This window comes from Dendrobates tinctorius, unplaced genomic scaffold, assembly GCF_039654945.1.
Source record: "Dendrobates tinctorius isolate UK_male_01 unplaced genomic scaffold, ASM3965494v1 ptg000501l, whole genome shotgun sequence".
NCBI lineage: Eukaryota > Metazoa > Chordata > Amphibia > Anura > Dendrobatidae > Dendrobates > Dendrobates tinctorius.
Genome location: NW_027362160.1, coordinates 151,060 through 172,687, shown reverse-complemented (window position 1 = coordinate 172,687; position 21,628 = coordinate 151,060). Strand labels below are relative to the sequence as shown.

Sequence of the window (21,628 nt, the reverse complement as noted above, 5' to 3'; positions counted from 1 at the left end):
CTGACCTAAGCCATCGATCTGCTGGGTTTCTGTAATGTCCTGACTCCACACGTCTCCTCTGTCTGGAAGCCATAGTAATGGTGGCCAGGGTCATCTTTTATCTTTTACCCCCAGGTCTATGTCCGATAGCCTGGGAAGGGGTCTCATATCTGCAGCCCCCATGTATGAGCCCTGGCTGAGACGTGCCTGTACCATTATGGTGTTCAGCCCTTCCCTCCACATTGCTGGGGCACGGTGGGGTGTGGCCGTGGTCATTCCCAGTTACGCCCTCTTGAGTCGCTGCTGACAATCAGGTGATCCCGTTTTTCGCTTGCAGCTCAGATTCTGCCTCTATGCGCTGGAGGCGGTGCTCAGACGAGCGCGCTGGCCCAGTAATCCTGAGCAGGCCAAGGCTGGCGGCTACATGGTGGGATATTCGTCTACAGGGGCTCCCATCTACCATAATCCCTGCAGTGAGGAGGTGCTGAAACTGCTGGACCGGCTGCTGAGCCTGGTGAGGTAGGGTAGTAGTTACGGTTTACCCCGTCGTCCTCGCGCGGCTCCCTTCCCCGTCGTCCCCGCGCGGCTCCCTTCCCCGCGCCCCCCGTCGTCCCTGCGCGGCTCCCTTCCCCGCGCCCCCCGTCGTCCCCCGCGCGGCTCCCTTCCCCGCGCCCCCCCGTCGTCCCCGCGCGGCTCCCTTCCCCGCGCCCCCCGTCGTCCCCCGCGCGGCTCCCTTCCCCGCGCCCCCCGTCGTCCCCGCGCGGCTCCCTTCCCCGCGCCCCCCGTCGTCCCCGCGCGGCTCCCTTCCCCGCGCCCCCCGTCGTCCCCGCGCGGCTCCCTTCCCCGCGCCCCCCGTCGTCCCCGCGCGGCTCCCTTCCCCGCGCCCCGTCGTCCCCGCGCCCCGTCGTCCTCGCGCGGCTCCCTTCCCCGCGCCCCGTCGTCCTCGCGCGGCTCCCTTCCCCGCGCCCCGCCGTCCTCGCGCGGCTCCCTTCCCCGCGCCCCGCCGTCCTCGCGCGGCTCCCTTCCCCGCGCCCCGCCGTCCTCGCGCGGCTCCCTTCCCCGCGCCCCGTCGTCCCCGCGCGGCTCCCTTCTCCGCTGCCCGTTGAAAACATTCCCTCCCTCCCCATCCGCGCCGCATCCTCACATGTCTCCTCCACCTTTTATAGGTCGTTCAACAGTTTGTACCTTCCCGAAATCATCCAGAAAATGGGAGACTTCTATGTGAAATGCCTGGACATGCTGGACGCGGAGAAGAAGAGCATCCTTGGTAAGACCGGAGCGAAATGGTGTCATTGCACAGTGGGTGGCGTTATGGCTGCTGCCTCTGACCCCCCCACCTGCTGCCTCTGACCCCCCCACCTGCTGCCTCTGACCCCCCCACCTGCTGCCTCTGACCCCCCCACCTGCTGCCTCTGACACCCCCCTCCCACCTGCTGCCTCTGACACCCCCCCTCCCACCTGCTGCCTCTGACACCCCCCCTCCCACCTGCTGCCTCTGACACCCCCCTCCCACCTGCTGCCTCTGACACCCCCCCTCCCACCTGCTGCCTCTGACACCCCCCCTCCCACCTGCTGCCTCTGACACCCCCCCTCCCACCTGCTGCCTCTGACACCCCCCCTCCCACCTGCTGCCTCTGACACCCCCCCTCCCACCTGCTGCCTCTGACACCCCCCCTCCCACCTGCTGCCTCTGACACCCCCCCTCCCACCTGCTGCCTCTGACACCCCCCCTCCCACCTGCTGCCTCTGACACCCCCCCTCCCACCTGCTGCCTCTGACACCCCCCCTCCCACCTGCTGCCTCTGACACCCCCCCACCTGCTGCCTCTGACACCCCCCCACCTGCTGCCTCTGACACCCCCCCCACCTGCTGCCTCTGACACCCCCTCCCACCTGCTGCCTCTGACACCCCCCCTCCCACCTTCTGCCTCTGACACCCCCACTCCCACCTGCTGCCTCTGACACCCCCACTCCCACCTGCTGCCTCTGACACCCCCACTCCCACCTGCTGCCTCTGACACCCCCCCTCCCACCTGCTGCCTCTGACACCCCCCCCCTCGCTCCTGCTGCCTCTGACACCCCCCCTCGCTCCTGCTGCCTCTGACACCCCCCCTCCCACCTGCTGCCTCTGACACCCCCCCTCCCACCTGCTGCCTCTGACACCCCCCCTCCCACCTGCTGCCTCTGACACCCCCCCTCCCACCTTCTGCCTCTGACACCCCCACTCCCACCTGCTGCCTCTGACACCCCCACTCCCACCTGCTGCCTCTGACACCCCCACTCCCACCTGCTGCCTCTGACACCCCCCCTCCCACCTGCTGCCTCTGACACCCCCCCCCTCGCTCCTGCTGCCTCTGACACCCCCCCTCCCTCCTGCTGCCTCTGACACCCCCCCTCCCACCTGCTGCCTCTGACACCCCCCCTCCCACCTGCTGCCTCTGACACCCCCCCTCCCACCTGCTGCCTCTGACACCCCCCCTCCCACCTGCTGCCTCTGACACCCCCCCTCCCACCTGCTGCCTCTGACACCCCCCTCCCACCTGCTGCCTCTGACACCCCCCCCACCTGCTGCCTCTGACACCCCCCCCTCGCTCCTGCTGCCTCTGACACCCCCCCTCACTCCTATTTCTACGCCTTTTGGTCCTGTTATGATTGCGCCCCTCTGTGGTATCATGGAGAGCTGACATTCTGATATTACAGGTACGCTGCAGCCGCTGCTGGACGTCTACGATTCTCCGGTGTATAAGACTGCGCAGGAGAGGATGCAGGGCTTCATCTGCTCCCTCCATTTTTGCTGGTGAGTACCCAACTCACCGCCTCCTCTGTGCATTCAAAACGCCCGTTATCCGCCTCCTTCTTTCCGACACCTCTTCCTCTTATTCACTTATTTGCTTATTCACTGCCGCCGCCTCCTCTTCCCATGCTTGTTCACTGCTTCCTTTTCTTTCCTTGCTTGTCCTCCGCCTTCTCACTTCCCATGCTTATTCACCTCCGTCACCTCCTCTTCCCTTGCTTGTTCACCCCCGCCTCATCTTCCAAGGCTTGTTCACTGCCACATCCTTCTTTTTTCATGCTTGTCTTCCACCGCCTCCTCCTTTTCCCAGGCTTGTCCACCGTCACTTCCTTCTCTTCCCATGCTTGTCCATTGCCGCCTCCTCCTTTTCCCATGCTGTCCACCGCTTCTTTTTCTTTCCTTGTTTGTCCTCTGCCTCCTTCTCCTCTTCCTATGCTTATTCACCGCCTCCTGTTCCCATACTTGTCCGACGCGTCACCTCCTACTCCCATGCTTGTCCGACGGTGTCACGTACCCGCTTCTCAGCACGTGACTTGAGGTTGCGCCTGCAAGGGTTAATCTATCTCCTCTCATCCAGTCCAGCATTCAACCTCTGTCCTATGATGCAGACACAGCCCGACACAGACCACACACCCCGCTCATACACGCTGCCACCACTCACCGAACACACGGGCGACGAGTCCCGGAAATACTACTACTGTCCGCCAATCACCAGGAGTGCACACTCTAAGGCTGTGAATTCTTTACAGCAACAAGGTTCAGACTTATTAACTTTTTAAGCTTTAATAGAAAAGATACAGAGCTTACAATAAAAGGATATAAAAATCTGGAAGTAAAAAGTGACATAGAAATATGCAAAACTGTTATAAAAGGGAGAAACTTACAGAACTATCCAAACCTTGCAGTCTGTTGTTCTGCTCCCTGAGGGGGGATGAATATGGAATGGCTCACACCAGCTTGGCTGTCCCTCAGTCTGTGAACAGCTTTCTTTATGTAGAGGCCTAATTTATAGATTTAACCTGCAGATCATATTTCTAGACCAGCCTCTCATGTTAATATTCTAATTTCTGGTTTGTGACTGGACCACGGCTACTTTACCAATGAATACATTATTTTTCTAAAGGTTCTTGTCTTAGCTTTCCTTTCCCATAGTAAATAGAAATTACTGCAAGAAAGAGAACTATGATATGCCATGGACTTCTATGGCCCCCACCCTGGATCTGCCCCCATCCACCTTCCCTATGCCATGGACTTCTATAGCCCCCATCCTGGATCTGCCCCCATCCCCCCCCATCCACCTTCCCTATGCCATGGACTTCTATAGCCCCATCCTGGATCAGCCCCATCCTGGATCTGCCCCATCCACCTTCCCTATGCCATGGACTTCTATGGCCCCCACCCTGGATCTGCCCCCATCCCCCCCATCCACCTTCCCTATGCCATGGACTTCTATAGCCCCCATCCTGGATCTGCCCCCATCCACCTTCTCTATGCCATGGACTTCTATAGCCCCATCCTGGATCTGCCCCATCCACCTTCCCTATGCCATGGACTTCTATAGCCCCCACCCTGGATCTGCCCCCATCCCCCCCATCCACCTTCCCTATGCCATGGACTTCTATAGCCCCCATCCTGGATCTGCCCCTATCCACCTTCCCTATGCCATGGACGTCTATAGCCCCATCCTGGATCTGCCCCCATCCACCTTCTCTATGCCATGGACTTCTATAGCCCCATCCTGGATCTGCCAAATCCACCTTCCCTATGCAATGGACTTCTATAGCCCCCTCCCTGGATCTGCCCCCATCCCCCCCATCCACCTTCCCTATGCCATGGACTTCTATAGCCCCCATCCTGGATCTGCCCCCATCCACCTTCCCTATGCCATGGACGTCTATAGCCCCATCCTGGATCTGCCCCCATCCACCTTCTCTATGCCATGGACTTCTATAGCCCCATCCTGGATCTGCCCCATCCACCTTCCCTATGCCATGGACTTCTATAGCCCCATCCTGGATCTGCCCCCATCCACCTTCCCTATGCCATGGACTTCTATAGCCCCATCCTGGATCTGCCCCCATCCACCTTCCCTATGCCATGGACTTCTATAGCCCCCATCCTGGATCTGCCCCCATCCACCTTCCCTATGCCATGGACATCTATAGCCCCATCCTGGATCTGCCCCCATCCACCTTCTCTATGCCATGGACTTCTATAGCCCCATCCTGGATCTGCCCCATCCACCTTCCCTATGCCATGGACTTCTATAGCCCCCTCCCTGGATCTGCCCCCATCCCCCCCATCCACCTTCCCTATGCCATGGACTTCTATAGCCCCCATCCTGGATCTGCCCCCATCCACCTTCCCTATGCCATGGACTTCTATAGCCCCATCCTGGATCTGCCCCATCCACCTTCCCTATGCCATGGACTTCTATAGCCCCATCCTGGATCTGCCCCATCCACCTTCCCTATGCCATGGACTTCTATAGCCCCATCCTGGATCTGCCCCATCCACCTTCTCTATGCCATGGACTTCTATAGCCCCATCCTGGATCTGCCCCATCCACCTTCCCTATGCCATGGACTTCTATAGCCCCCTCCTGGATCTGCCCCCATCCACCTTTCCTACAGCCCCTACCCAACATCCCTACAGTCCCTATCCCTATTCCCTTTTGTACACTTGCTTTGGCAAAACTAATGTGTATTTATTTAGTCCTGCCAATAAAGCTTCTTTGAATTTGAAATTGTCAGGTTACAAATAGGTCCCATTTGGCGTCTGCCCTCAAGACATCAGTGGTGTGAAATGTTTTCAGTTCTGTGCGTTTCGTACCAGGAAGACTGCCTTTTCTCAGGATAGCATATGTTGTCTCGTTTGTGAGACCTGCAGCCTAAGGACAGATGATAGTTAACTGCCGGCCATACATCGCCTACAAATACATATTTCCACTACATCCGCTCTTTATATGGAGGGGGACATGTGATTTCAGCAGCCAATGACACAAGCCGTTGTGTCAGGACATTGTGTTTCCTGCACCCTGATTGGCTAGCCACAATGTGCGCACATAAAGTTAGGGGAAAAAATTAGTTTACAAGAGCGCCGCACCTCTGAGCTCTGCAAACCCCCTCGCCTCATCATACATGTGCCAAACAGTCATCATACACCACCATTATCGCAGCTAAAGTGCTGAGAATACTTTAGTGGTAACGCAGATATGTTCCCGCACTTTTTACCAAATGTTACCGATTTTCTTTTTTTTTTTTTCCTAGTCTTCCCATGCATGTTCACCGCTTTTTTATTTCCTTGCTTGTCCTCTGCCTCTTTCTCCTCTTCCCACATTTATTCACTGCCGCCTCCTCTTCCCATGCTTGTCCTCCGCTGCCGCCTCACTTCCCATGGTTGTCCTCCACCTCTTCTACTTGCCATGCTTGTTCACCGCCGCCGCCTCCTCTTCCCGTGCTTGTTTGCCGCCTCCTCTTCTCATGCTTGTTCACCGCCGCCTCATCTTCCCTTTATTCACTGCCACCTCTTCCTTTCCCCAGGCTTGTCCTCCGCCGCATCCTCCTCTTCCCAGGCTTGTCCTCCGCCGAATCCTCCTCTTCCCGTTCTTGTCCATTGCTGCCTCCTCCTCTTCCCAGGCTTGTCCTCCGCCGCATCCTCCTCTTCCCGTGCTTTTTCTCCGCCGCATCCTCCTCTTCCCGTGCTTGTCCTCCGCCGCATCCTCCTCTTCCCGTGCTTGTCCTCCGCCGCATCCTCCTCTTCCCGTGCTTTTTCTCCGCCGCATCCTCCTCTTCCCGTGCTTTTTCTCCGCCGCATCCTCCCCTTCCCGTGCTTTTTCTCCGCCGCATCCTCCTCTTCCCGTGCTTGTCCTCCGCCGCATCCTCCTCTTCCCGTGCTTGTCCATTGCTGCCTCCTCCTCTTCCCAGGCTTGTCCTCTGCCGCATCCTCCTCTTCCCAGGCTCGTCCTCTGCCGCATCCTCCTCTTCCCAGGCATGTTCCCCGCCGCATCCTCCTCTTCCCAGGCTTGTCCTCCACCGAATCCTCCTCTTCCCGTGCTTGTACATTGCTGCCTCCTCCTCTTCCCGTGCTTGTCCATTGCTGCCTCCTCCTCTTCCCAGGCTTGTCCTCCGCCGCATCCTCCTCTTCCCGTGCTTGTCCTCCGCCGCATCCTCCTCTTCCCGTGCTTGTCCTCTGCTGCATCCTCCTCTTCCCGTGCTTTTTCTCCGCCGCATCCTCCTCTTCCAGTGCTTGTCCTCCGCCGCATCCTCCTCTTCCCGTGCTTTTTCTCCGCCGCATCCTCCTCTTCCAGTGCTTGTCCTCCGCCGCATCCTCCTCTTCCCAGGCTTGTTCCCCGCCACCTCCTTTTCCCAAGTTCTCTTGTTGACTCCAGTTTTTCATCACCTTCCTCGTCCAGGTGTCAGATTCTTGGAAACCTTGGGCCGTCGTTGCTGGAAGATTTTTACTCGGTCCCGGGTTTGGCGATTCGACTTGTTAACTCTGCCTTCTGCAACCTGAACAACCTCCCTGACTTCCGCCTGCGGCCGATGCTTCATATCCTTTCTGTAGGGTGGGATGTGGGGAATCTGGGGTTGGGGGGCGCTGCTGTTTTCAGCTGATTCCTTAACCTGTGATTACGACTGTTCGTGAAGCCGCTGATTCTCTCCTGCCCACCTGACAAGTACGAGAGCCTCCTGTGCCCGATCCTGGGGCCCCTCCTCAGCTTCCTGCACCAGGTAACCCCATGCAGACCCCCATACACAGAGCACCCCAGTACAGCCCAGCCTCACCTACGCCTGTCACTTTATTTTGCAGAGGCTGTCACAGAAGTGGCTGGCGAGGTAAGTTCAGAGCGAAGGCTGCAGGAAGCCCTTAGTGCAGCTCGTCATGTCGACTCCAGTCCCCTCCAGAGCTGTAATTATAAAGCTCACGTATTATGTGCGAGTTCAGATCTCACATGTTCTGCAATGTGGAAAATAGAATAAGTCGCGATGTAGCTGCAGAAGCGTGTGCAGCTCTGGGTGTGACTGGAGTGGGGATGATAAATGTCGGCTCCTGGGTGGTTTCTCCACAGTGAGGAGGATTACATGGAGCTGAACACAGAGACCACGGAGATCCTGGAGGTGGAGCTGGTGCGGCTGCTGAGCCGGGAGATGGTGGATCTGATCGGTGAGTGTCTCCTAGCATAGTGCCCACCTGTCACCGGCCGGCCATGTACCTCACCCCTCACCGACACCCCTCTGTGTCACCGTCTGTGCACCCCACCCCTCATCGATACCCCTTTGTATCATCCCCTGTGTGCTTCCGGGCAATTTCTGACCTTGGTCTCTTTACAGTTGTCAGCTGTATAGCCAAGAAGACTTCGGACGCCTCCTCTGCCTCCACCGGTGTAGAAGATGTGCGAAGTGCGGCTCAGGGCGACGCTGAGGGTAAGATGTGTATTCACCCAGGGACAGTGTTGAGCTGCTGATCACGGCTGTGGCTGCTATTACAGTCCGCAGGTTGTCAAGAGTGCTGGGTGACCGCCGTAGTGCTACTTGTGCCCGGCGTTTCTCTTAGGCGGCCGCACTAGTGGGATCTTCCATCGTCGCCTCTCATCTCATTCTCCCCCTCCAGAAGAAGAAATGAGCGTCGACACTGCGGCAGCCGGATCCCTGGAGCTGACAGAACTCGGGAAGCTCCTCATGTCACAAGAGGTGAGTGCGTTGTCTAGGGGCGAGTGGCTCCTCTGCGCCGGGGTCTGGGGGCGAGTGGCTCCTCTGCGCCGGGGTCTGGGGGCGAGCGGCTCCTCTGCGCCGGGGTCTGGGGGCGAGCGGCTCCTCTGCGCCGGGGTCTGGGGGCGAGCGGCTCCTCTGCGCCGGGGTCTGGGGGCGAGCGGCTCCTCTGCGCCGGGGTCTGGGGGCGAGCGGCTCCTCTGCGCCGGGGTCTGGGGGCGAGCGGCTCCTCTGCGCCGGGGTCTGGGGGCGAGCGGCTCCTCTGCGCCGGGGTCTGGGGGCGAGCGGCTCCTCTGCGCCGGGGTCTGGGGGCGAGCGGCTCCTCTGCGCCGGGGTCTGGGGGCGAGCGGCTCCTCTGCGCCGGGGTCTGGGGGCGAGCGGCTCCTCTGCGCCGGGGGCGAGCGGCTCCTCTGCGCTGGGGGCGAGCGGCTCCTCTGCGCCGGGGTCTGGGGGCGAGCGGCTCCTCTGCGCCGGGGTCTGAGGGTGCCCGAGCTCAGTGCTCTTCTCTATTTCAGGATGTGTCAACCACTCTGCTGATCAGCGCCTACAGTCCGCTCATCTGGATGGACACCCCCGCCTGTCAGAAAACCGCTTCCCTGTTGTGCTGGCCGCTCCTCAAACAGGTGCCGTGTCCTGCAGACTATTGCCCCACACTGCAGAGTAGATGAAGCCGTCACGTGTCCTCTTCTTCTCCTCAGGTGGTCTCCTGCTCTTTGTCCTCTGAAGCCGCCATCTGTTTTTTTAGTAATGTCCTGCGTGGGCTCCAAATTCACGGACAGCACGAAAGTTGTAATGCCGCCCTGGTGAACCTGGCCTTCCAGATCTACAGCTCCCTGGTGAGAGCAGTGTGCCTCGCCGCTCCCCCTCCGGCCACGTGCCTCGCCGCTCCCCATCCCTCCTCGCCGCTCCCCCTCCGGCCGCATTCCTCGCCGCTCCCCCTCCGGCCTCGCCGCTCCCCCTCCGGCCGCACGCCTCGCCGCTCCCCCTCTGGCCACGTGCCTCGCCGCTCCCCATCCCTCCTCGCCGCTCCCCCTCCGGCCGCATTCCTCGCCGCTCCCCCTCCGGCCGCATTCCTCGCCGCTCCCCCTCCGGCCGCATTCCTCGCCGCTCCCCCTCCGGCCGCATTCCTCGCCGCTCCCCCTCCGGCCGCATTCATCGCCGCTCCCCCTCCGGCCTCGCAGCTCCCCCTCCGGCCGCGCGCCTCGCCGCTCCCCCTCCGGCCGCGCGCCTCGCCGCTCCCCCTCCGGCCGCGCGCCTCGCCGCTCCCCCTCCGGCCGCGCGCCTCGCCGCTCCCCCTCCGGCCGCGCGCCTCGCCGCTCCCCCTCCGGCCGCGCACCTCGCCGCTCCCCCTCCGGCCGTGCGCCTCACTCCGTCTCCCTTACTGTCTCCCTCTGCAGCGTCCTCTGGTCCCCGAGCTGCGGGCGGTGATGGAGCAGATCCCGGAGATCCACAGCGACTCTCTGCAGCAATTTGACTCCAGACTCCTGTACCCGACTCAGAAACAAGGAGAGAAGCGACGCAGGGATCAATTCAGGCGCCTGATCGCCGGCTGCATTGGGGTGAGCAGAGAGATGTATATATACCGCCCTTCTCCGCGTGTATAGTACCGCTCACACGGCTGTCAGGTGGATGAGAGAGACAGGACGGTGTTCATTTGGCGTTCATAAGGCATAGAGGAGAGCATTTCACTCACCGTGCACTGTATGGCGGTGTATAGGTTATTACACGTCCTTGCGTTGGTGTAGGTACAGTCCTGCCGGAGAGTGTTGGGACCCTTGAAACTGTTCCAGAAGTGTTTCCCCCAGAACATTGTTACATTTCCTCGTGTTTTCTTAGTCTCCAGTTTATTTCCTTTGTGTGTATTGGACCAACAAACAAAGTGAGAAAAAAGGCAAATTGGACAAAATTTCACACAAAACCCAAGAATAGGCCTGATACAATTGTTGGCGCCCTCCACCTAATATTTGGTCACCCCCTTTGTAATAAATCCCTGCGATCCGTCCTCCCTATAACCATCCACAAGCTTCCTCCTCCTCTCAGCCGGGATCTTGGATTCCTCCTACAATCTGCTCCCGATCTCCTTCTCACAACAGCGACTGTAAGATCTCTCCACCGGTGATCAAATTACTCAGAGGAGATCCCAAAAGGGAAAAACAAACACCTGCTTCCCATCAGCCCTCAAATGGAGGAGATCCAGCCGATTCTGGGAGTAGGCTCCAATATCAATGCTTTATTTCATGGTACATACAGAGACAGCGCGTTTCCAGGTCCAGTCCATGACTTCTTCCTCAGGTCGGTTGTACAAGGATGAAGACAAATCCGAGGTTGACGGTTTATATCATATCGGGGTTAATTACCCCGCTGCTCACAAAGAGGAATCAAACCAGAATCACAGCTATAAGGTTGTGGGGCTAAAAGTATGTATGTGATCTGTAATCCGCCCCTTACTGGTAGCGCTGTAGGCGCACTAGAATCAATAGTCTAATACCCCGGACAGATTCCGGGCTTTGTGTGGAAGAGAAATCTACTGGATTTATAGGTTGAATACCATAAATCCAAATGGCCTGAATGAGGTGGGCGATATTTTCGAGTGAGATTTCTTCTCAGAAGCGTTTATTTTTCTGTCACTCTGAAACGTTTTCCTGACTTCTTATGTTAGAGCTGTAAGTGGGAAAGCGGTCGGGTTCTTCCCGGTCTGGGTTTTCTGTGTATACAATAGTGCGCCTACAGCGCTACCAGTAAGGGGCTGAGTTTCGATCACATACATACTTTTAGCCCCACAACCTTATAGCTGTGATTCTGGGATGAGAAGTTGGTTTTCTCTTTTTGATCTGGTCCAGTTTGTGATTTATGGGGCGTTCTTGTGTCTTGTAATATCGGCTCGCTCTGTAATGAAGGCTTCTGTATTTGCATTTGGTTGCTCCACCCCACAGCGTCCTCTTTGTGAGCAGCGGGGTAATTAACCCCGATATGATATAAACCGTCAACCTCGGATTTGTCTTCATCCTTGTACATCCGACCTGAGGAAGAAGTCATGGACTGGACCTGGAAACGCGCTGTCTCTGTATGTACCATGAAATAAAGCATTGATATTGGAGCCTACTCCCAGAATCGGCTGGATCGCCTCCATTTCAGGGTTGAAGTATAGCAGCGCGGGAAGCAGGTGTTTATTTATTTATTTTTTTTCCCTTGTGGGGTCTACTCTTTGAGTAATGGAAGCAGACGCTGTCTGTCTACACCCTCCTGCTGCAGCTTCACTATATGGGATTGAGCGTATTTAGTAGTTGTGGCGTTACACAACCTCTGAGGGTGAGTACCCTTAACAATTCAATTTTTATTTATTATATCTGGTAAAGCCCTGTGGGCGCGCTTTGGTGGTTTCTTTTATCTTCACCAGTGATCAAATAACATTTAACAACACACAGACTTATGTGGGAGATGCTCCCCCTCCCCTCCCTTATAGGAGATGCTTCTCTCCCCCCCCCCCCACTTGTAGGAGACGCTCCCCCCTCCCCCCACTTGTAGGAGACGCTCCCCCTCCCTCTTGTAGGAGACGCTCCCCCACCCCTCCCTCTTGTAGTAGATGCCCCCCCCTCTTGTAGGAGACGCTCCCCCCTCCCTCCCTCTTGTAGGAGACGCTCCCCCCTCCCTCCCTCTTGTAGGAGACGCTCCCCCCCCCTCTTGCAGGAGACGCTCCCCCCTCCCTCCCTCTTGTAGTAGATGCTCCCCCCCCTCTTGCAGGAGACGCTCCCCCATCCCTTCCTCTTGCAGGAGACACTCCCTCTTGTAGGAGACGCTCCCTCCCTCTTGTAGTAGATGCTCCCCCCTCTTGCAGGAGACGCTCCCCCCTCCCTCCTTCTTGTAGTAGATGCGCCCCCCCCCTCTTGCAGGAGACGCTCCCCCCTCCCTCCCTCTTGTAGTAGATGCCTCCCCCCCTCTTGCAGGAGACGCTCCCCCCCTTGTAGTAGATGCCTCCCCCCCCCCCTCTTGCAGGAGACGCTCCCCCCTCCCTCCCTCTTGTAGTAGATGCCTCCCCCCCCTCTTGCAGGAGACGCTCCCCCCTCCCTCCCTCTTGTAGGAGACGCTCCCCCCTCCCTCCCTCTTGTAGTAGATGCCCCCCCCTCTTGTAGGAGACGCTCCCCCCTCCCTCCTTCTTGTAGTAGATGCCCCCCCTCTTGCAGGAGACGCTCCCCCCTCCCTCCCTCTTGTAGTAGATGCCTCCCCCACTCTTGTAGGAGATGCTCCCCCTGTAGTGGAAATATGTATTTGTAGGGGATGTATGGCCGGCAGATAACTAGCATCTGTCCTTAGGTGGCATGTCTCACAAAGGTGATGGCATATGTATGTTATCCTGAGAAAAGGCAGTTTTAGACCCCAGGGGGCCTTCCTAGGAAGTCACAGAATTGGAGACATTTCACACCTTCTGGTGCCTGTGAAGGGAGACGCCAAATTGCAGCCTGACACTATCTACTATAAGAAAGAAAAGTTATACAAACAGCGTTCAGAGAAAAATAATGTATTCATTGGTAAAGTAGCCGTGGTCCAGTCACAAACCAGGAATTAGAATATTAACCGGAGAGGCTGGCCTAGAAATCTGATCTCCAGGTTAAACCTATAAATTAGGCCTTTACACAAAGAATGATGTTCACAGATGAGGGACAGCCAAGCTGGTGTGAGCCATTCCATATTCATCCCCCCTCAGGGAGCAGGATACCAGACTGCAAGGTTTAGATATTTCTGTAAGTTTTCTCCCTTTTGTTTTTATAACTGTTCTGCATATTTGTCACTTTTTATTTCCATATTTTTATATCCTTTTATTGTAAGCTCTGCACCTTTTCTATTAAAGCTTAAAACTTTTATAAGTCTGAACCTTGTTGCTGTAAAGAATCCATAGACTTAGAATGTGCGCTCCTGGTGATTGGCGCATAGTAGTAGTAGTATTTCCAGGACTCATCGCCGGTGTGTTCGGTGAGTGGTGGCAGCGTGTATGAGCGGGGTGTGTGGGCTGTTGGGGTGTGATGCAGCATTGGACAGAGGTTGAATGCTGGACTGAGTGAGAGGAGATAGATTAACCCTTTCAGGCGCAACCCCAAGTCACGTGCTGAGAAGCGGGTACATCACACACCACACCACCTTGTGGGAGACACTCCCCCTCACCTTGTGGGGTGGGAGAGGCTCCCTCACCTTGTGGGGTGGGAGAGGCTCCCTCACCTTGTGGGGTGGGAGAGGCTCCCTCACCTTGTGGGGTGGGAGAGGCTCCCTCACCTTGTGGGGTGGGAGAGGCTCCCCCTCCCCCCTTGTGGGAGACAGACCCCCCCCCCTCCCCCCTTGTGGGAGACAGACCCCCCCCCGCCCCATGTGGGAGACAGACCCCCCCCCCGCCCCATGTGGGAGACAGACCCCCCCCCCGCCCCATGTGGGAGACAGACCCCCCCCCCGCCCCATGTGGGAGACAGACCCCCCCCCGCCCCATGTGGGAGACAGACCCCCCCCCCGCCCCATGTGGGAGACAGTTTATTGAATAAAGAATTTTTATGTTATCTTGACTGCCGCCAACTTTTCCTCTGGTTTTTTCATCTATGTCTTATATAGATGTGAAACATCAGAAATCCTAAGGTGTGTGTGAATGTCCATTCATCACAAACGAGTTTGTTAATTGTGCCGGTGTTCTCTTCTTAGCACATTTAAGATTTCGTGATGCCTTGCACAAAGCCACCCAGTACCAGAGGCAGAAAAAACAACATTTATGACCATCCACCATATCTGACTGTAGGTACTGTGTTCTTTCCTAAGTCGTTAAATTGTGGACTGATATGCTTTACGAAGAAGCTTTATCTTGGTAAAGCACATCTCATCTGTCCATAAGATGCTTTCCCAGAAGGATTTTGGCAAACTGCATTCTAGCTTTTCTATGTCTGTCAGCAGTAGGGTCTTCCAGGGTCTCCTGCCATAGCGTATCATAGAATCGTAGAGTTGGAAGGGTCCTCCTGGGTCATCTGGTCCAACCCCCTGCTCAAAGCAGGATTCACTAAATCATCCCAGACAGATGTCTGTCCAGCCTCTGTTTGAAGACTTCCATTGAAGGAGAACTCACCACTTCTTGTGGCAGCCTGTTCAACTCATTGATCACTCTAACTGTCAAAAAGTTTTTTCCAATATCTAATCTGTGTCTCCTCCCATTCAGTTACATCCCATTGCTTCTAGTCTTTCCTTGTGCAAATGAGAATAAAGACGATCCCTCTACAATGTGACAGCCCTTAAGATATTTGTAGACAGCTATTAAGTCTCCTCTCAGTCTTCTCTTTTGCAAACTAAACATTCCCAAATTCTGCAACCTTTCCTCATAAGACAGGGTTTGCAGACCGGTCACCATTCTGGTCGCTCTTTTCTGAACTTGCTCCAGTTTGTTGATGTCTTTTTTTAAAATGCGGCGCCCAAAACAGGACACAATATTACAGATGAGGTCTGACCAAAGAGGAGTAGAGGGAAATGATGACTTCACGTGATCTAGACTGTATGCTTCTGTTAATACATCCTAGAATTGCATTTGCCTTTTTTGCTGCTGCATCACACTGTTGACTCATATTCAGTCTGTGATCTATTAGTATACCCAAGTCTTTTCCACATGTGCTGTTGCTTAGCCCTCTCCCTCCCATTCTGTATATGCTTTTTTTCATTTTTATTGCCCAGATGTAGTACTTTGCATTTTTCTCTGTTAGTTGCTGCCCACTGCTCCAGTTTATTTATCTTTTTGAATCCTCTCTCTCTTCTCTAGTATTAGCTATCCCTCCTAGCTTTGTGTCATCAGCAAATTTAATCAGTTTACCCTCAATTCCTTCATCTAAATCGTTGATAAAGATGTTGAACAATACGGGGCCCAGGACAGAGCCCTGTGGTACCCCACTTGAGACATTCTTCCAACTAGAAGTGCAGCCATTTATGACCACTCTTTGGGTCCGATCACTAAGCCAGTTATGAATCCACCTAACAGTTGCCTTGTCCATTCCATACTTAGTCATTTTTTCAATAAGAATTGTATGAGAGACTTTGTCAAATGCTTTGCTGAAGTCAAGATATACTATATCTACAGCATTTCCTTGATCCACCCAATCAGTGATTCCATCATAGAAGGAAATTAAGTTAGTCTGACATGACTTATTAGTTACAAACCCATGCTGACTCTGTTTAATCACTTCATTCTTATCCAGGTACTGACTTACATGTTGTTTAATAATTTGTTCAAAGATCTTTCCTGGTATAGAAGTCAGACTCACCGGCCTATAGTTGCCTGGGTCCACCTTCTTCCCCTTTTTGAAGATAGGAACAACATTTGCTCTTCTCCAGTCTTCTGGGACTTCTCCTGTTCTCCAAGAATTTTCAAAGATTATGGAGAGGGGTTCAAAAATTTCTTCTGCTATCTCCTTCAGTACTCTGGGGTGTAATTCATCTGGACCTGGAGACTTGAATTCATTTAGGTTAACTAAGTGTTTCCTCACTATCTTTCTGTTTATAGATATCCTGGATTCTTCTATTCCCTTAATAGGACAGTGAAGAACAGTTGATGCTACATTTCCTTTCTGAGAGAAAACAGATGCAAAACAGAAATTTAACCCCTGCGCGTTCATGACCAGGCCAATTTTTACAATTCTGACCACTGTCCCTTTATGAGGTTATAACTCTGGAGCTTCCATGGATCCCGGTGATTCTGACAGTGTTTTCTCGAGACATATTGTACTTCATGCTAGTGGTAAAATTTCATTCATATAACTTGCGTTTATTTGTGAAAAAAACGGAAATTTGGCAAACATTTTTAAAGTTTCGCAATTTTCCAACTTTGAATTTTTATGCCCTTAAATCACAGAGATATAGCACACAAAAAACTTAATAAAGAACATTTCCCACATGCTTACTTTACATCAGCACAATTTTGGAACCAAAATTTTTTTTTGTTAGGAAGTTATAAGGGTTAAAAGTTGACCAGCAATTTCTCATCTTTGCAACACCATTTTATTTTTAGGGACCACATCACAATTGAAGCCACCTTGAGGGGTCTATATGATAAAAATACCCAAAAGTGATACAATTCTAAAAACTGCACCCCTCAAGGTGCTCAAAACCACATTCAAGAAGTTTATTAACCCTTCAGGTGCGTCACAGGAATTTTTTGAATATGTAAAAAAAAAAAAATGAACATTTAACTTTTTTTCACAAAAAAATACTTTAGGTTCAATTTTTTTTATTTTACTAAAGGTAACAGGAGAAATTGGACTGCAAAAGTTATTGTGCAATTTGTCCTGAGTACGCTGATACCCCACATGTGGGGGTAAACGACTATTTGGGTGCATAGCAGAGCTCGGAAGGGAAGCAGCGCCATTTGACTTTTTTGGCTGGAATTGAGATCGGACACCATGTCGCGATTGGAAAGCCCCTGATGTACCAAAACAGTGAAAACCCCCACAAATGACACCATTTTGGAAACTAGACCCCCCCAAGGAACTTATCTAGATGTGTGGTGAGAACTTTGAACCCCCAAGGGCTTCATAGAAGTTTATAACGCCCGGGTGTGAAAATAAAAAAATCGTATTTTTTCCACAAACATGATCTTTTAGTCACCAACTTTTTTTATTTTCTCAAGGGCACAAGGAGAAAATGGACCCCAAAAGTTGTTGTCCAATTTGTCCTGAGTACGCTGATACCCCATATGTGGGAGAAAACTACTGTATGGACACACGTCGGGGCTCGGAAGGGAAGTAGTGACGTTTTGGAATGGAGACATTGATGGATTGGTCTGCGGGTGTCATGTGCCTTTGGAGAGCCCCTGATGTGCCTAAACTATTCAAACTCCCCACAAGTGACCCCATTTTGGAAACTAAATGTGTGGTGAGCACTTTGAACCGCCAAGTGCTTCACAGAAGTTTATAACGCCCGGGCGTGAAAATAAAAAAATCATTTTTTTCCACAAAAATGATATTGCCCCCATTTTTTTATTTTCCTAAGGGCAACAGGGGAAATTGGACCCCAAAAGTTGTTTTGCAATTTGTCCTGAGTAGGCTGATACCCCATATGTGGGGGTAAAACACTGTTTGGGCGCATGGCAGAGCTTGGAAGGGAAGGAGCACCATTTGACTTTTTCAACGCAGAATTGGCTGGAATTGAGATCAGACGCCATGTTGCGTTTGGAGAGCCCCTGATGTGCCCAAACAGTGGAAATCCCCCAATTATAACTCCAACCCGAACCCCAACACACCCCTAACCCTAATCTCAGCCCTAACCCTAATGGGAAAATGGAAATAAATACATTTTTCTTTTAAATTTATTATTTTTCCCTAACTAAGGGGGTGATAACGGGGGGTTTGATTTACTATTTATGGCTGTTTTTTTATTTTTGGCAGCTGTCACACGCTAAAAGACACTTTTTATTGTAAAAATAGTTTTTGCATCACCACATATTGAGAGCTATAATTTTTCCGTATTTTGACCCACCGAGTCTAGGATTTGACCCGGCTTGTTTGACTATTCTGCTGCCACCTGTGGTAGCCTCACTGCTGCACTGCAGGCCAGCTCTGTTTAGGTACAGACCTGCTTCCGCTCTACTGCCATCTAGTGAAGCCTGCACCTACCTGCATTGCTGCAGCGTGACAGTGCACAGTAAGTTTTGATGAACGATTAAGCTCTTCTACTTCTTTGAGAGCAAGAAAAAATGTTGCTGAAATATGTTCAATCTGTTTTCTATGGGAGTTGAATCTGCGGCAACGCTTTGCCTGCTCCATGTCATCCAAATACTTGTCAAAATCAAACTCCTCATCTGATGAGGATGAAGAAACAGCAGCAGCAGCACTGGCAGGACCCAAGTCCTATTGCTCTTGGCCGTCCTGTAGGCCACTCATCCTACCTGCTACCTCAATCAGAGCTTCTTTTCCTTTAGTAAGCTGTTGATCATCCAGCAATATCCGATGACTCGGGTCCACATAAACAGCTGCCAGAAGAAGACTGCGGAGACCCGTGTGTCTTAAACAGTGCCTTTTTTTCTAATAGCAGTATCTCTCTCCGTTTCATTGAAGCAGCAATGCCATCTGTAACTTTTTAGTCACTATAAATGAGTGATGAAGAAATTCCTTCAATTCAGCCACCTGTGTCCAGCTGTAAAAGCTGGTCGCGCAAATAACGATAATGGTACACCGTCCTTCACAACAAGCTCGATGAGCTGTCTTTTAAACACACCTGCTGTCATTGTTAAAATAACTTTGTCACTTACAAAATATCTTATAGCTGATGTTTGAGACGCTCTTTCCTCCTTTGCTTGGCGGGAAGTGCTGGGCTCTGGTTTCTTGGTGCTGCTGTGATCATTTTCAAGCACAGCTTTGTAAACTTCTGAGTGGCAGCGTTGTAAATGTCTTTTTAGATTGGAAGCTCTTGAAGGAGCGTTGTTATCACTGCTTGAGTATGCACTGATTTTGGCATCACAGCATTTCTTTTCATCTAGGTCACTTATACACTGACACACAAAATGTGTTTTATCTTGAGTCACTGTGAAATGCTCAAATTCAGCTGACTTCATAAGATGCTTCTTAGACATTACGTAATTATGTAAATTCGCTCTAAAGATAATTTTGCCTGTAAAAAAAAAAAAAAGGTATATTGAAATTCTTGCACAAATATGGAAAAATGCATTGTGTGAAGTGAGGTGCGTGGTCTGTGTCGGGGTGTGATTTATGCTCCCAGTGCAGCATTAGGATAGATTTTGAATGCTGGGCTGAGTGAGAGGAGATAGATTAACCCTTGCAGGCGCAACCCCAAGTCACGAGCTGAGATGCGGGTATGTGACAAATTGCTGGGTCTCGCTGAGGTGGATTCTCTCCTTGGCAAGGCGCTTGAGTATTTTGCTCGATGTCCTGCTCGACCAAGGCGCGTATCAGCAGTTCCTTGGATTGTCGGCTGTCTCTGTTCGTCTCTGCTCACAGAGGTCGGTCAGAGCCTCTCTGCTTCTTGTACTGGGCTGCCATAGCGATGAACAGCCTTTGCCAAAGAAAAGATAGCAAAGGAAAACAGGGAAGGGAAACTGTTTGCAAGTATGTCTAAGTAAGCACTGAGCTGGTCCTTGTAGAGCTGGTGCACTGCTCGCAAGGATACCAATTCTTTAGTACAGGGAGTAATTGCTGACACCATCCACTAATGCTCTAATAGAATTTATTTCTATCCCACCGCTGCCACCAATTTGTCACGTACCCACTTCTAGCAGGTGACCTGTGTTGCGCCTGCAAGGGTTAATCTATCTATCTCTCACTCCGTCCAGCATTCAACCTCTGTCCTATGCTGCAGTGGAGCATAAATCACACCCCGACACAGCCCACACACCCCGCTCATACACGCTGCCACCACTCACCGAACACACGGGCGACGAGTCCCGGAAATACTACTACTGTCCGCCAATCACCAGGAGCGCACACACTAAGGCTATGGATTCTTTAGAGCATAGAAGGGTCAAACTTATTAAAGTTTTAAGCTTTAATAGAAAAGGTACAGAGCTTACAATAAAAGGATATAAAAATATGGAAATAAAAAGTGACATACAAATATGCAAAACAGTGGTAAAATAAAAGGGAGAAACTTACAGAAATATCTAAACTTTGCAATCTGTTGTTCTGCTCCCTGAGGGAGGAAGTATGAAAACGGATCACGTCAGCTTGGCTGCCCTCAAATTGTGAAAAACTTTCTTTGTGTAGACCCCCAAGTTATAGATTTAGCCTGGAGATTAGGTTTCTAGACCAGCCTTTCATGTTAATATTCTAATTCTTAGTTTAAGGCTGGATGTTAGTTAACTGACGGCCATACATCGCCTACAAATCCATATTTCCACTACACTACTGTACCCAATTTATTAGATATATTAGGAGTTGGAGTCGGTCCATTTTATACCAACTCCGACTCCACAGCCCTGCTGGCACCGGTATATAATGTATAGCACGGTATGGTGGTATATATAGGGGTATTGCACGTCCTGGCACCGGTATATAATGTAGAGCACAGGACGGTAGGTGCATGGTATGGCGGTATATATAGCATTATTTCACGTCCTGGCAGCGGTGTATATATAATGTATAGGGCAGGATGGTATGTGCGCAGTATGGCGGTATATATAGGGTTATCTCCATGTATCGGCCGGCCCTCCGCTGACGCGTGTCTCCTCTTCTCCTTATAGAAACCTCTTGGGGAGCAGTTTCGGAAAGAGGTTCATATCCGGAATCTTCCATCGCTATTCCAGAAGAAGGTGCGGCCGACTGTGGACACGGACAGCATATTGGGGAGCTGTGCAGAGTCGCTCCCGGGGTTATTCCTGCCATGATTCGAGGTTGGAACAGCAGGGAGGTTCTCCGCATCTCCGGGGTCCTCAGTAGGAGAGGCCGCCAGTCGCTGACTTCCCTGCAGTAATATCCTCCCCCCATGGGGGCCACATCATGGACCGACATTCCTGGACTGTTGTCGCTAGTGCTCTCTGTGTGCAGCACCGTCAGACTGGGCGGGAAGGGATTAACAGCGCCGCCGTATCGGTCATATGAGAGCTGCTGCCAAAATACTACAACTCCCAGCATGGAGCGCAGGGGATTTCCTCTTATTTACTGGGGTGACATTAACCCTCTGCCGGCCAGATCCACATATTTATTATTTTTCTGCAGGTTCTTCATTATAATTCCCATTTTTAAGCTAAATGATTATAATTATTGAAGAGAGAGATCGAGACAGCACTGCCGAGACGTCAGTAAACGATTGACACCAACCACGGGTCCGACTCTGTATGGCAAACATAGCGCCTCCCCCCGTCATGGCTGATAACAGGGAGTAATAGATTGTAGTCTCCTCCCCTAGTAATGGCTGATAACGGGGAGTAATAGATTGTAGTCTCCTGTCCTACAGTCTCCTCCCCAGTAATGACTGATAACGGGGAGTAATAGATTGTAGTCTCCTGTCCTACAGTCTCCTCCCCCAGTAATGGCTGATAACGGGGAGTAATAGATTGTAGTCTCCTGTCCTACAGTCTCCTCCCCCAGTAATGGCTGATAACGGGGAGTAATAGATTGTAGTCTCCTGTCCTACAGTCTCCTCCCCAGTAATGGCTGATAACGGGGAGTAATAGATTGTAGTCTCCT

General features: G+C 52.7%; 1 protein-coding gene across 2 annotated transcripts in view; it reads left to right on the top strand.

Annotated features, from left to right (window-relative positions):
* XPO5 (exportin 5) overlaps nt 1-21,258 on the top strand; it is a 43,681-nt gene extending 22,423 nt beyond the window's left edge. The window contains exons 20-32 of one of the 2 annotated variants that reach the window (XM_073564920.1): nt 317-498; nt 1,146-1,246; nt 2,679-2,775; nt 7,187-7,323; nt 7,408-7,505; nt 7,585-7,610; nt 7,844-7,938; nt 8,106-8,198; nt 8,386-8,465; nt 8,999-9,106; nt 9,182-9,319; nt 9,881-10,042; nt 20,683-21,258. In XM_073564920.1, coding sequence (XP_073421021.1) covers nt 317-498; nt 1,146-1,246; nt 2,679-2,775; nt 7,187-7,323; nt 7,408-7,505; nt 7,585-7,610; nt 7,844-7,938; nt 8,106-8,198; nt 8,386-8,465; nt 8,999-9,106; nt 9,182-9,319; nt 9,881-10,042; nt 20,683-20,826 — 1,461 coding nt within the window. In that variant the 3' untranslated portion in view covers nt 20,827-21,258. The remainder of the gene's footprint in view (nt 1-316; nt 499-1,145; nt 1,247-2,678; nt 2,776-7,186; nt 7,324-7,407; nt 7,506-7,584; nt 7,611-7,843; nt 7,939-8,105; nt 8,199-8,385; nt 8,466-8,998; nt 9,107-9,181; nt 9,320-9,880; nt 10,043-20,682) is intronic. The other variant, XM_073564921.1, reaches the window with a different exon arrangement.
* The last annotated feature ends 370 nt before the right edge of the window (nt 21,259-21,628 follow it).